The following is a 14496-nucleotide window of genomic DNA, read 5'->3' as shown; positions in this document are numbered from 1 at the left end:
ACTTCATCCCAACTCAGCCAGGGCTGAGCCAAGACCAAGCTTTTGCCTGCACAAGCCCTGAAAGGGTGTTCCAGGTTGGGAGCAGGATGAGGCAGTGGAAACTTACACTGGATTCTAACTCAGTTCTGCTCAGTCACATGAACTGACAACTCAGCGGAACATATGCCAGCAAAAAGGCCGATGTCAATCCAATTCTGTTTTAAAGGCTTGTTTTCTTTCTGCCGAAGTTTGGAATAAGGTAACCTATAGCAGTTTAACCTAAACAAGCATAAATTGCACTGGATTTCTATATTTAGGGTTGCTCTGCTGTCTCAAGTGTGTCCATTTTTTGCACATTTCCTACTGCAATTATGGCATGCCAGCTTGTTGCGGGTCTGTCCTTTAGCTACCTTGTTGCAAGGATTGGAAACCCTATTGCACATCCATGGGCTGAAAGTTTCAATTTTATAAACAACACAGCATGTGCTTCTACCGCGCTTGTATTACAGAGACATTCGTACTAGCTTCATCTTACCATTGCAGTGGTAAAGGTAAAGGGACCCCTGACCATTAGGTCCAGTCGTGACCGACTCTGGGGTTGCGCGCTCATCTCGCATTATTGGCCGAGGGAGCCGGCGTACAGCTTCCAGGTCATGTGGCCAGCATGACAAAGCCGCTTCTGGCAAACCAGAGCAGCACATGGAAACGCCATTTACCTTCCCGCTGTAGCGGTTCCTATTTATCTACTTGCATTTTGACGTGCTTTCGAACTTCTAGGTTGGCAGGAGCTGGGACCAAGCAACGGGAGCTCACCCCGGAACTGCCGACCTTCTGATCAGCAAGCCCTAGGCTCAGTGGTTTAACCACAGCGCCACCTGGGTCCCATTACAGTGGTACCTCGGTTTAAGTACACAATTGGTTCCGGAAGTCTGTACTTAACCTGAAGCGTCCTTAACCTGAAGCGAACTTTTCCATTGAAAGTAATGGAAAGTGGATTAATCCGTTCCAGACGGGTCTGCGGAGTACTTAATCTGAAAGTACTCAAACCAAAGCATACTTAAACCGAGGTATGACTGTACTGCATACTTATACCCAGGGTGCACAGGACAGTTCTATACCTTCTTGCTGCTTTCAGATACCCACCCTGCTACAACATACAACAGGCATGTCCAACAGGTAGATCGTGATCTACCGGTAGATCTCTGGAAGTCTGTGGTAGATCACTGGCTCCCCCTAAAGAAGCTCAACAACTTTGGCTCCCCTAAAAATGCTCAACATTTCAGCCCTTCACCCCCCCCCCAAAAAAACAGGGCTTTCCTCCCACCTCAGAAAAGCTCTACAACTGTGACCTGAACCCCTAAAAACGGGGCTTTCCTCCTCCCTAAAAAAAAGCTTAATCTGAACCCCCCAAAAGGGGGTAGATCACTGCCAGTTTTTAACTCTGTGAGTAGATTGCAGACTCTTCGGAGTTGGCCACCCCTGACATACAAGGTTGCCAGATTCTGCACAGCAGCGCTCAAAATTCGTCGGACGATGACCTGTGTCACAACCTAGATTTAACGAGCACTTATCAGAGTGCTCTGATAGTGCTCTGTAGGTGATAGCTATATATATACTAACCGCTTATGCTCTGCCACTCCCGTCTAATGTTCCTAACTCTTCGTTTAGATTTTCTAAACCTTACTGCGAAGACTGTGCGATGGTCAGCGTGCACTGATCGACACACATAAAACAAAACAAACCCAAAACCGTGCTTATGGAAGACTTACTCGGCTACCAGTGATCGCCAAAGAAAAAGAAGCTTGAGACTCCAGATCTCCGCTTCTCGAGGAGAGAAGCAGAAGTGCTGGTGGAAATGGGGAGAGAGAAAGGGAGAGTGAGCGCGCGCTCCCGTCTGGCTGGCTGGACACGCCCTTCGTTTGGCAGGAGCCGGTCACTTTTTGCGCCGGTAACCAGGCGAGGCACCTCAGTGCGCTCGGCGCGCTTGGGCAGAGAAGAGCGACGAGTTGGCGCCGGGGGCCGAGCCTCTCCAAGGCGCCGTCGAGGCCATGTTCCCGTGCCTGTACACGGCGCTGGCGGGTCTGCTGCTGCTGCCGCTGCTGGTGAACCTGGCGTGCCCTTACCTCTTCCAGGACTTGGGCTTTTTCCTGCGGCTGGTGCGCGTGGCGCAGCGGGCGCGCCGCTCCGCCTCGCGCGTCCCGCCGCGGACGCTGCTGGAGGTCTTCAGGCAGCGGGCGCGCCAGGCGCCCCAAAAGCCCATGCTGCTCTTCCGAGACGAGGTGTACACCTACGAGCAGGTGGAGCGGCGAAGCAACCAGGTGGCGAGGGCGCTGAGGGAGCACGCAGGGCTGCAGCAGGGCGATGCCGTGGCGCTCTTCCTGGGCAACGAGCCCGCCTACGTGTGGCTGTGGCTGGGCTGCGCCAAGCTGGGCTGCGCCATGGCCTGCCTCAACTGCAACATCAGGGCCAGGTCCTTGGTGCATTGCTTCCAGTGCAGCGGCGCCAAGGTGCTGCTGGCCGACCCAGGTGAGGACCTCCTCTTCTCCTTCCCCCGCAGCTGGTAGTGGCTTACTTGCTCTGTCCCAGCTCCTTCCAACCTGGCAGTTCAAAAGCACTCCGGTGCAAGTAGATAAAAAGGTACCGCTGTGGTGGGAAGGTAAATGGCGTTTCCATGTGCTATGGTTTCTGTCACAGTGTTCCATTGTGCCAGAAGCGGTTGAGTCCTGCTGGCCCCATGACCCGGAAAGCTGTCTGTGGACAAACGCTGGCTCCCTCGGCCTGAAAGTGAGATGAGCACCACAACCCCATAGTGGGGTCCTTTACCATTTTTTAACCTTTTTTTAGTGGCCACCCGCCAAATATGCACCAGCCTAGGGGTACTCAGATAATAATATGGATTTGATTTTGAAAGAAAATTACAATCAAGCTTTTGTAGTTCAGCGTTATCCTACTAGAGCACTCCCATGAGACATCTCCAGATACGAAGCTTTCTGTGAGTTAGTGCATTGCGCGTTCCCACCAACCCCAGATCCTAGTAGAATATTCGCAAGTAGCTGGTTGGAAGCTTTATTAAAATGGTTGGTTGGTAAAATCAAAAAACGTATTACCGGGTAGGAGATAATTTGTGAGTGCCCCTCCGGAGATTTTAACTGCCTAGAGTAGAGGCCTCCACAGGGTTTAATCTAGCACTGGTAGCTAGAGTGATGGGCAGGGGTGCCAAGGCAAATTCCATGCTAGGGATCAAATTCCTTGCTAGGAATCATTAAATTTGTTATACAAGTCTGTGGTGGTTGCCTTGCCTCAAAAATGACATTGTGGAGTTTTAAAAGGGTCGGCATAAACAATAAATAAAACGTCAAAAAGCACACAACCAAACTGAACAATTTCCACATACACCATAATAAAGATTCAAAAATATGACTATAATGGGGGAAAGCAATATTTTCTTCATGACCTGTCTCAAAGCTATTTACTGTGGGATACAGAATAGGTAGGTTAGTATTGCGTAGTAGATGCTGCTATTTCCTCAGGAAACATGCAGAGTTTGTTTAGCAAATGAATGTTAAAATACATGCATGTGGAAGCAGCTTCTGCAGGAAGATTCCATTGCATCCAGATGCATATTTGGGTATGAAGTTGGAGCCTGTGGTCTTCATCAGAGGTCCTTTTCTATGTGCCCCCCAAGAGAGGTTCAAAGGCTGACCACATGAGAACAGGCCTTTTCAGCTGTGGCCCCCCCATCTGTGGAATGTTCTCCCTAGGGAGATGTGCCTCACACCATCATTGCCAGTCTTTAGCTATAGTTGCCATATTTCAAAAAGTGAAAAACTGGACACAAAAGTCCAACTTTTTGGCAACGTTTTTGAGTTTTCTTTGGGGAGGGGGAGTTGTTGAGTTTTTTTTTAGTTTTTAGCTTTGGGGGCAAAAACACATTAGCAATTTCGGCCCGGACACTGCTTCCGACTGCAATATTCCGGGAAATTCCAGGTGTAGGGCAACCCTACTCTAGCCAGACTAAAACTCAGGATCTCAGTAATTAAGATGGCTCCTACAGCTGCATATCTTTTGGTAGGGCATGCCCTTATGTTATTGGGTGAAGATTTTATGTATTTTGCATTATTCATTATTGTTCTTTCTGGTTTTAAATTGCTTTCCTTTACTGCATTTTCTCCTGCTAAGTCACTTTGAGATTTTGAAGTTTCAAATAAAACTATGTGTTTTTGGCGGTGCATTTCTGTTTGCACTGCAGTGCAGATGGGAACATGTGTCCCTAACGTGTTTGGTCTTGGCTTTATCCATTTATTGTGCTAGGACTTGCTTCTGTATACTTTGATTAGGGTCAGAATGTTAAGCAACATTTTGATTCTGAGATAAGAGTTTGGCTGGATCTTTGTCATTGAGCTGGAAGTGTCAATTCAACAAATAAAAGTGCAAATGCGTGTAGCCTTGTATGCTGTGGCCTAGTGGTTAGAGTGATGGTCTAGAGGGACCCGGGTGGTGCTGTGGTCTAAACCACTGAGCCTCTTGGGCTTCCTGATCAGAAGGTCAGCTGTTCGAATCTTTGCAACGGAGTGAGCTCCCGTTGCTCTGTCCCAGCTCCTGCCAACCTAGCAGTTTGAAAGCATGCCAGTGCAAGTAGATAAATAGGTACCGATGCGGCGGGAAGGTAAACGGCATTTCCGTGCACTCTGGTTTCCGTCACGGTGTCCCGTTGTGCCAGAAGTGGTTTAGCCATGCTAGCCACATGACCCGGAAAGCTGTCTGTGGACGAACATCTGCTCCCTCAGCCTGAAAGCGAGATGAGTGCCGCAACCCCATAGTCGCCTTTGACTGGACCTAACCGTCCAGGGGGCTTTACCTTTATAGTGATGGTCTAGGGCAACACTAGATTTAGGGCGGTGTGAGTGGTTCCCCCGCACAGGGTGCCGAGCCGAGGAGATGCAAAATTGAGAAGATCCACTTGGGGTCGCCAATTTTGGCCTTGCACAGGGCACCTTATTATGAAAGATTAGCAAAGTCCACCCCTGGGCTAGGGCCTGAGAGACCAGTGTTCAAATCCCCACTCGGCCACACGAAGCCTGCTTGCTCAACTTGGACTATCTCAGCCTAACCTACCTCACAGGGCTGTTGTGAGGATAAAATAGAAACCACAGCACCTTGAGCTCCTTGGAGGAAAAGTGGATTATAAATAATAACTAAGCATATACTGTATACACAGACAGAATAGTGAGATTTGTAACAAGAATATATAACAAGAATATATGCCTGGATACTATCATACAAGTTTAAACAAGTTTTGTTTGTTTTGAAAAGTGCTGAAAATGTTGGAAGTAACCCGTTATTGGGCTAAAACAACTTGCAGAGTTATTTTAGGTTTACACAGGTCACGATAGTAAATTAAAATAGGAGGCAGAAGGTGCCACTTGTTCCCTGTTAAATCGCTAGCAGAGATATCTTGTTTGAACGTTAGTCTACATATTCTTGTAAACATGCTCACATTCCTGATATATCCATATCTATGTGAGATAATGGATAATTATTGCTGTTTACTTGGCATAAAGTATGAGTTTTTAAATCCTACCTCTAGAAAATGAAGGATTAGACAATGAGTTGAATTAAGAAAACAGAACTACAAACAAGTTACCGAACAAGTTCATCTGATACACTGACAGTTTAATATCAACCTCCCTGTGCAAATGATAGTTTCTGGAAGTGCAATGCAATTCCTCCCTCCTGTCTCTTATCTGTCCTTGTAATTGCTGTGACCCGAGAAAGAGAAACACTAGTGTGTGTAAATTATTTACTTGAGAGCATCTTCTGCCAAGCCAGAATCATAGGCTGTAAGCTGGTTGGTTTTTGCAAAACTCCTCTCTCATATTCAGAAAGGAGATAAACCTAAGGTGGCTGGTGGGGGCTTTGATGGCTGAATGTTCTTTATTACAGTATTTTTATTTATTGTTTTCTTTATTAGACTTCTGTATCGTCCTTCCTCATGAGATCTCAGGGCGGTTCCGACCCCCAAATTCCTCTAACTTAGCTAGAACTCTCTCTTCGTACATGCTACAGAAATACTTTGGACGGGGAAATATTCAGTTAGATGGGCCTACAGTGGCTACATCCAGTTTTACCACCTCAGATTGCCAGCAATCAAATTAGAAAAACCAAGGATGCTATGCAGAGCCAGAGTCAACTACAGTGGTACCTCGGTTTTCGAGCGTCTCGGAAGCCAAACGTTTCGGTTTTCAAACGCCGAAAACCAGAAGTAATTGTTTCCATTTTCAAATGCGCCTCAGAAGCCAAACAGCTTCGGTGGCGTGTTTTTCCATTTTCTCCATTGAATTTGGAGACCACCCTTTGTGCCTCTGTTGTCAAACGTTTCGGAAGTCGAACGGTCTTCCGTAATGGATTATGTTCGACAACCCAGGTACCATTGTATATGCAGTGTCCACCTTTTAAGGTTTTTCTTTTCCTTTTACAAGATTTGGAAATCCTGCTTCTATTCTACTCTTCTGCTTCTATTCTGTTGTTACATCCATACTTTACATAACAGCAAAATGTCCCAGTACTTTGTTCTGAATAATGGTACTTCTCTTGTTGGTGCTGTCTGGCATTTGGGTTTGGAGCTTGCTAACTTTGAAGCAAGCCGCAGAGATATTGGTGGAGCTTGCTTGTATATTAAAAAGGTAAATGACCCCTGGAAGTTAAGTCCAGTCGCGGACGACTCTGGGGTTGCGGCACTCATCTCGCTTTACAGGCCAAGGGAGCCAGCGTTTGTCCGCAGACAGTTTTTCCAGGTCATGTGGCCAGAATGACTAAGCCGCTTCTGGCGCAACAGAACACCGAAACCAGAGCAGCGCACGGAAACGCCGTTTACCTTCCTGCCAGAGCGGTACCTATTTATCTACTTGCACTGGCATGCTTTCGAACTGCTAGGTTGGCAGGAGCTGGGACAGAGCAATGGGAGCTCACCCTGTCGTGGGGATTTGAACCACCAACCTTCTGATCGGCAAGCCCAAGAGGCTCAGTGGTTTATACCACAGCGCCACCTGCGTCCCTTGTAAATGAGTGTGCTCCTAATAGTTTGGCATCATGACCTTTCTCAGCTGGTAGGTGCTGCAAGGCGAAAAATGGGTTAATGCTGCTATGCTTAAGATTCTTGCGTCACTTTTGTGAATTTAAGACATGCCAGGCACAAGGATTATTTGTCATACATTCTGGAGCTAGTGGGATTGGAAATATAGCTGTTGCTTCATGTGAATTGGCCTGCAGGGAGGCCAAGCATCTTTACTTCTCTCTGATAAAATTCCTGGGACTTACTCCCAAATATATGCCAGCATCTCAAGTAGTCTTACATTCAGACTGTTGGTCCAGCTTGCTCGACCTATTACCCCCCAGCAGTTCTAGAATATAAGGGTTGCATTCAGCCAAATTCTACTCAAGAGTAGACCCACTGAAAGTAATAGACCTAAGTTAGCCATGTCATGTAACTTCACTGGGTCTATTCTGAGTAGGATAAGCCATTGAATTACCACCCTTACTCCTGTCATTGTTGTGCTGTCTGCTCCTGATGGAAGTTATAGACCAAAACATTTGGAAGGTGCCAGGCTAAGCAAGGCTGACCTAGACCATCATTGTACTTGAGATGTCAAGTACAGTGGTACCTTGGTTCTCAAACTTAATCCGTTCTGGAAGTCCATTCCCAAACCAAAGTGTTCCAAAAGCAAGGCACATTTCCCATAGAAAGTAATGCAAACGGATTAATCCATTCCAGACTTTTAAAAACAACTGCTACAACATCAATTTAACATGAATTTTATTATCTAACGGGACCATTGATCCATAAAATGAAAGCAATAATCAATGTACTGTCCTATAAACAAGACAGCATTGTAGATGCTAAAAATTATCATCCACACAGTCACAAAAACAAATTTACTGAAAAAGCCTCAAAAACAAAAACGCAAAATAAACAGCAAAAACAAAAGTGCCAAACTTAATCTATTCCGGAAGTCCGTTTGACTTCCAAAATGTTCGGAAACCAAGGCGCAGCTTCTGATTGGTGCAGGCACCCCAGAAACAATAGCCAACAACCGTATCGGACGTTCAGCTTCCGAAAAACGTTTGAAAACTGGAACATTTACTTCTGGGTTTTCAGCGTTTGGGAACCAAGGCATTTGAGAACCAAGTTACCACTGTACTAAATGCACGGGTGAAAATGCTTAAGTGAACAATGCTATGTTTAAGTGATGATCATGTAGGAGACAAAAGGGAAGGGTTCCCTAATAAGGGTGCTGCCACAGAGAAGGCCCTGCTGGAGGTCACAACCCCACCCCTAAGCCATACACGTCTGTGTCACCACTTCCTGTTTTGGGAGTGCCTTCCATGCTCACAGTGGCATGGAGGGTGGAACAGGAGCACACAGATAACCGCAGATACATTTTCCATGTCATTATTATGGGAGCCTTTCAGAAACGAGGCATGAAAGAAGAATAAAATTCCCTGGGATATTGCGTCACCCTCCCGTTGGAAATAGCTCACATACGCAGGTGGGGGTGGAGAACCCTCACACTTGATAATGAACAATCTCATGAGGGTCCTTATAGTGACACACAAATCCAGGCATCGTGCAACTTCAAATTGTTAGGAAACACGTCGGCTAGCATTTTTCCAGATGCATCATGAAAACACGACACCTGTGTTTCTGATACCTTGCAGTATTTTGCCTTGCCTTCCACTAAATATTTGTGGAAATAAATTTGGCAAGATGTTTGCCGTGGACCCTGTTATATGTGAGTGGTATTTAACATGACCACACTGTAAATTGGTGACCTGCATTTTCCTTTTCACCAAAAGCTGATCTCCCAGGTTTTGTTCCATGCTACTTGTTCTGCCATTATCATGGCCGGCTCTAGGCCCGCCCCTGGTGGTGTGGGGCGCCAAGCCACCAGGGGCGCCGCTGCGCCCGCTGAGAGGCGCGGCTGAGGCTGCCCCAGGCACGCCTCCGCTGTTCAGCGGCTTCAGGCCGCTCTCTGGAGGTGCACGGGCCTGGGGCCGCCTCCGCCGTGGGCAGGGGCGTCGCAACAGGGGGCGGGGCAGCCCCCCTGGCCCAGGGCTGGCCCTACGGCAGGCTGGGTGGCACCGTGCAGCGGCGCCCGCCCACCGCCGCCCTGGGAAACAGGGCGGGGGGGTGCCGGAGGGATCCATCGCACCACGGCGCCAGGGCGCCGGGCATGCTTAAGACGGCCCTGGCCATTGTGGAAAGGAGCAAGGGCACATGACTTTTCTGAGGTTATTCAAAGCTACACAGCCTGAAATTCCCTCCTTCTTCACAACTCTTTTCTTTTCCTTTTCCTTTTTGCATCTGGCCATGCTATGAAGAGCACTACAAAAACATTTCTGAGTAGAACATCAGAACATTTACTGTATAATGGGCCTTTCCCCCATTCAAGTAACCATTTCTTCTCTCCTCTTTAAAGAATTAGCATCAGCCATTGAAGAAGTGCTTCCAGTCCTGAAGGAAGAGAATGTGTCTGTCTTTTACTTAAGTAGGACCTCCGAGACAGAGGGGATCGACAGTTTCATTGACAAAATGGATGCTGCTTCAGATGAGCCTATTCCAGTGTCCTGGAGATCAAATGTCACTTTTAAAAGTCCTGCCCTGTACATATATACCTCTGGGACTACAGGTACAGTAGTAAACCCCCCACATATTAGGGATTTCTTGGTCTACTCTACAGTCAACCCTATGCAGAAATAAGTCCTGTTTAGTTCAGTGGGACTGATTTCCTGGTAGCTGGGTGTACAGAATTGCAGCTAGCTTATTTTATTCACTGGCTGGCTTTAAAATATCTTATGAGGAAATCTAATTGACATATTGCAAAACTTCACTGAAAGTGCCTGAGGAAAAGGACAGTGCCTCTAAAGTGTCTAAAACGTGGAAGACAAAACTAGCTGTAGTTGTGTACTATATTAAGCAATGTGGTAGTTTGCAAACAAAAGCATATGTAAGGCATGGGCGTAGCCAATGGGGGGTCAGGAAGGGGCAGCTGCCCCCCTCAAAATCAGTGAAAATACATACCGTAGCTAACTGAGGTTCTGCGCCCCCCAACAAAATTCCTGCCTACACCCATGGATATGGGACTGCTCTACTAACAAAAGAGAGCATTGTTGTTTTTTGATTGGCTTCTGTTGGATGAAAAAAACAATTAAGAACCCAGGTTGGATCCAAGCTAAGTCGGCTACGTTTTAGTCCCACTGAAAAAAACAACCGACAAACATAAATTAAGACTGTCTCTTCAGTTCCCAATCTTCTCAGGGAATTCTGGAAGTGGAATAGGAGTGTTATAAGAATTTTAAGGTCTTATATATGTATAATAGATGTTCATAAATGTACCAAGCAAGCAAACAAACAAACACGTACAAATATGTAAACCACATGTCTGAAACCCACAGAAAAGTTCTGAAACCATTTTCTCCCTCCCAAAATGACCTCAAATATTTCTCTGCAAGGTCAAAGGAAATGGGAAATCTCCCTATTGTCTCTTTCACAAATCCTGTCTTAAGGACACATTTAAGATATGAATAGGGTGAGAGCCTGTGACCGGTGACCTGGATTCAGGAATTGAGTAACAAAAAAGTGGTCAGGATGCCCAGGTAATCCAACCAACCAACCAACCTAGCAGACAAGAGAGAAAAACAAGCACTCAGATTTTTGTTGTAGTCCACCCCTTGTGTGATGTATGTATGATGTTTCTGGGGGTGGTCTTGGACTCTAGGGTGGGCAATTTAAAATGTCTATATAAGGGCTTGCACCAGGGGCATACCCAGGATCAAAACTGGGGGGAAGGGGCGGGGCCAAGGCATGGGGGGAGGCGCCACAACACAAAGTGGGAACATGGGCGGGGCTACGGAGCCCAGGTGAAACTGACTCCGGTCTCACCTAGGCGCCGCGAAACTTTTTGCAGTCGGAGGCGCCGGGGCTCCGCTGACAGCACGCAGCCAGGGCACTCGCTCTGGCCCGCCGGGCTGCCCTTGGTGCACTATGGCCAGGACCCCGGCAGAGCGCACAGCCGTGGGCAAGAGCGGCGCTGCCAGCGGGGCTGGTGGGCAGAGGCGGAGGCGGAGCACAGCCCAGCGGAGCACGAGTTCAGCGTTCCCGCCCACCGCGCTGCGCCCTCCAGCTTCCCGTCGCGCTCTCTGGTTCCCCGCCGCACTTGGCCTTGCCGGAGGGCGCGACGTGGACTGGAGGGAGGGTGCGGTGCGGTGGGCAGGAACGCTGAACTCGCGCTCCGCCGGGCTGTGCTCTGCCTCCGCCTCTGCCCACGGCTGTGCCGGCCCTGCTTCTAGGGGGGGCAGCTGCCCCCCTGCCCCGCGCTGGGTACGCCCATGGCTTGCACACCTTTTTCCTGGGTCCCTCCTCCCCCTCCTGTGTGTGTGTGGGGAGCACCCTGTCGCAATAGCTTTAATAAAGATCAGGCTTATAGCCACTTTGCTTGTGTATATCCTGGTCTGGTCTCTGTTAATTTCCTGACCGGTTTGAGCCTTAAAAGGTACACTCTCGCCGAAGGTCCAGTCTTCCTTAAGAAGCTGAACCCCTTGAAGAGACCCCATTTTTATTCTTATTTCAGGTGCTGCCTAACGACTTGTGGCACCCTTAACAAACTACAGCTCCCAGAATTATTTGGGGGCAGCCACAACTGTTTAAAATGACATTATGGTGCTTTAAATGTATGTTGCAAATGTGTCCTAACTTAGCCTTCTCCCTAACATGAAAGTTTTTTTGTTTGTTTTTTACATGCACGGAGCTTTTAATAATGAGGATAAAGTGTAGGAGGTGAATTGGCATATAAAGCCTTCTCTGGTTATTAGAGGTTTGGAAATCATTATAGTAGGTTCATAGATGTCATTGCCCTTGAAAGTTGAACGGAATCCGTTCCAGAAGTCCATTCGACTTCCAAAACGTTCGGAAACCAAGGCGCGGCTTCCAATTGGCTGCAGGAAGCTCCTGCAGCCAATCGGAAGCCACATAAGCCCCGCTGGACGTTCAAGTTCCAAAGAACACTCACTTCCGGGTTTGCGGCGTTCAGGAGTCAAAATGTGCGACTCGCAAGGCGTTTGTGATCCAAGGTACGACTGTACTTGTTTCCCATCTAATGAAAAACAAAACAACTTTTCTCTTCACACAGGTCTCCCGAAAGCTGCGTTGGTCACCCATGAACGCACATTATTAGCCTGTGGTCTGATTATTGCCAGCGGTGTTACTTCCGCAGATGTTATCTATACCGCTCTGCCGCTCTATCACAGCGCTGCCCTTTTAATTGGGGTACACGGCTGCATCCTGCAAGGTAAAGGGGGCTTAGTTGGATTAATAACTTGACTTTGTTTTGGAATGAGATTCCACTGTAGCATGCTTACTTGGCTTCTAGCCACCGAACTAAGCCAGGAGTGTAGAACTAAGCCAGGAGCTTAGTCAATACATGCTCAAACTAAGAAAACTCTGAATATAAAAAAAATGAATATGTAAATCTATCAAAGCCGCATGAGAGAACCTTTCGAAATAAGAACTTGAGCATTGTGGCCTAAGCCAAGATAAGTGGTTTCATACGAATTTGAATGTATTAAACATAACAGAAAGCAGAAGGAGAAACTACTGAAGAAGCCCGTCATATGGGCGAAACAGGTGAAAAACGCCGGCAGCCTGTCTATCATTGACACTTCGTTCGACCTGCTGCCACTTTGCTGACCGCTAAATAGCCTCAAAGACCATAAAGACTGGTTTGCCTTTCGGTATTTATTTGTATATGCTATCTGCTCGACGTTTGGTTTTGGCTTCTGTGTCAGCACTTGTATATGGTTCTCTTATGGTTTTCTTTTTGTACTAATAATACTTGATTGAAACTTGATTGAATCTTGTGCCCTTGCGTGCTGCTTGTATTGTATTGGACTTTTGAAGAAATTGGCAGCATTAGCCCATTATTTCAGTTCAGGAGTGTAGAATCAGCATTTGTTGGCCCTTGCATCTCCAATGTTCCTTCATATACATTTCCCTGAAGGTGCCAGGGGTCTTGCCGCAAGGAAACAGCTCCCACACCACATGCCCTTGGAGGCTCTTGGAGAAGTAATCATGGGTGAAAACAGACAGAAATACGTTTTGATGGTGCTCAATAAGGGACAATGCCGTTTGAACTGAGTGGAAACAAATTAGAATTTGCTGCAGACGTGGGAACTTCTTGCCTTGCCGGATATTGTTAGGAGTTCAGTTCCCATCACTCCTGCTCCTTGGTAGTGCTGGCTAGCACTGGTGAGAGATGGGAGTCTTAACAACATCCAGAGGACCACAGGTCCCCCATCCCTGATTTAGTGAGTTGTCCTTTTAAAACCTTGATTGTGTTAGCTTTGACCACGCCATACGCCAGTTGTTTCTACCTTTTCCATGCACTGCCGCTTCACAGGGTTCTGAGAATTTCAGGAGGGTGCAGTAGACCTGAGGAGTTGATCTATAAACCCAATTTCCAGGGAGGGACTATGTGGGTGTGTCTATGATTACCCATCGCACAGGCTCAAGATGGTGGAATGAGTTTTTAGCAAAGTGTCTGCTCAATGGATCACTGCCTTCATGGATCACCGCCTTGTCGTGGCGAAGGGGCTTGAAGAACTCCAAGAAGATATGAGCTATGCCGTGCAGGGCCACCCAAGACGGGCAGGTCATAGCGGAGAGTTTAGACTAAATGTGATCCACCTGGAGAAGGGACTGGCAAACCACTCCAGTATTTTGCAAGAAAACTCAATGGACATAAAAAAAGGAGAAGCTTTGAGAAGAAAGTGAGAGTTTGCAAGGCATGCTCTGGTTCATGGGGTCACGGAGTCGAACACGACTAAGACTAATCTAAACGACCAAAACTAATCTAAGTCGAACACGACTAAGACTACAACTAATCCAGAATGCAGCAGCTAGACTGGGGACTGGGAGCGGCCGCCAAGACCACATAACACCGGTCTTGAAAGATCTACATTGGCTCCCAGTACGTTTCCGAGCACAATTCAAAGTGTTGGTGTTGACCTTTAAAGCCCTAAATGGCCTCGGTCCAGTATACCTGAAGGAGTGTCTCCACCCCCATCGTTCTGCCTGGACACTGAGGTCCAGCACCGAGGGCCTTCTGGTGGTTCCCTTGTTGTGAGAAGCCAAGTTGCAGGGAACTAGGCAGAGGGCCTTCTCGGTGGTGGCGCCTGCCCTGTGGAACGCCCTCCCAACAGATGTCAAAAAGGAAAACAACTACCAGACTTTTAGAAGACATCTGAAGGCAGCTCTGTTCAGGGAGGCTTTTAATGTTTAATAGATTATTGTGTTTTATTTTTCTGTTGGAAGCCACCCAGAGTGGCTGGGGAAACCCAGCCAGATGGGCGGGGTATAAATAACAAATTATTATTATTATTATTATTATTATTATTATTATTATTATTAGACTAAACAACAACAACTGCTCAATGGTTCTGCATTACTACACACAACACTTTTAC

The 14496-nt window shown here is 47.3% G+C and overlaps 1 protein-coding gene across 1 annotated transcript in view; it reads left to right on the top strand.

The window, feature by feature from the left end:
* The first annotated feature begins 1595 nt into the window (after window positions 1-1595).
* The window catches only part of SLC27A2 (solute carrier family 27 member 2), a 32276-nt gene continuing 19375 nt past the window's right edge, over window positions 1596-14496 (top strand). The window contains exons 1-3 of the mRNA XM_035131926.2: window positions 1596-2505; window positions 9456-9665; window positions 12165-12323. Coding sequence (XP_034987817.1) covers window positions 2028-2505; window positions 9456-9665; window positions 12165-12323 — 847 coding nt within the window. The 5' untranslated portion in view covers window positions 1596-2027. The remainder of the gene's footprint in view (window positions 2506-9455; window positions 9666-12164; window positions 12324-14496) is intronic.

The sequence above is a fragment of the Zootoca vivipara genome, chromosome 14 (genome assembly GCF_963506605.1).
Source record: "Zootoca vivipara chromosome 14, rZooViv1.1, whole genome shotgun sequence".
NCBI lineage: Eukaryota > Metazoa > Chordata > Lepidosauria > Squamata > Lacertidae > Zootoca > Zootoca vivipara.
This window is presented reverse-complemented; position numbering and strand designations above follow the sequence as displayed.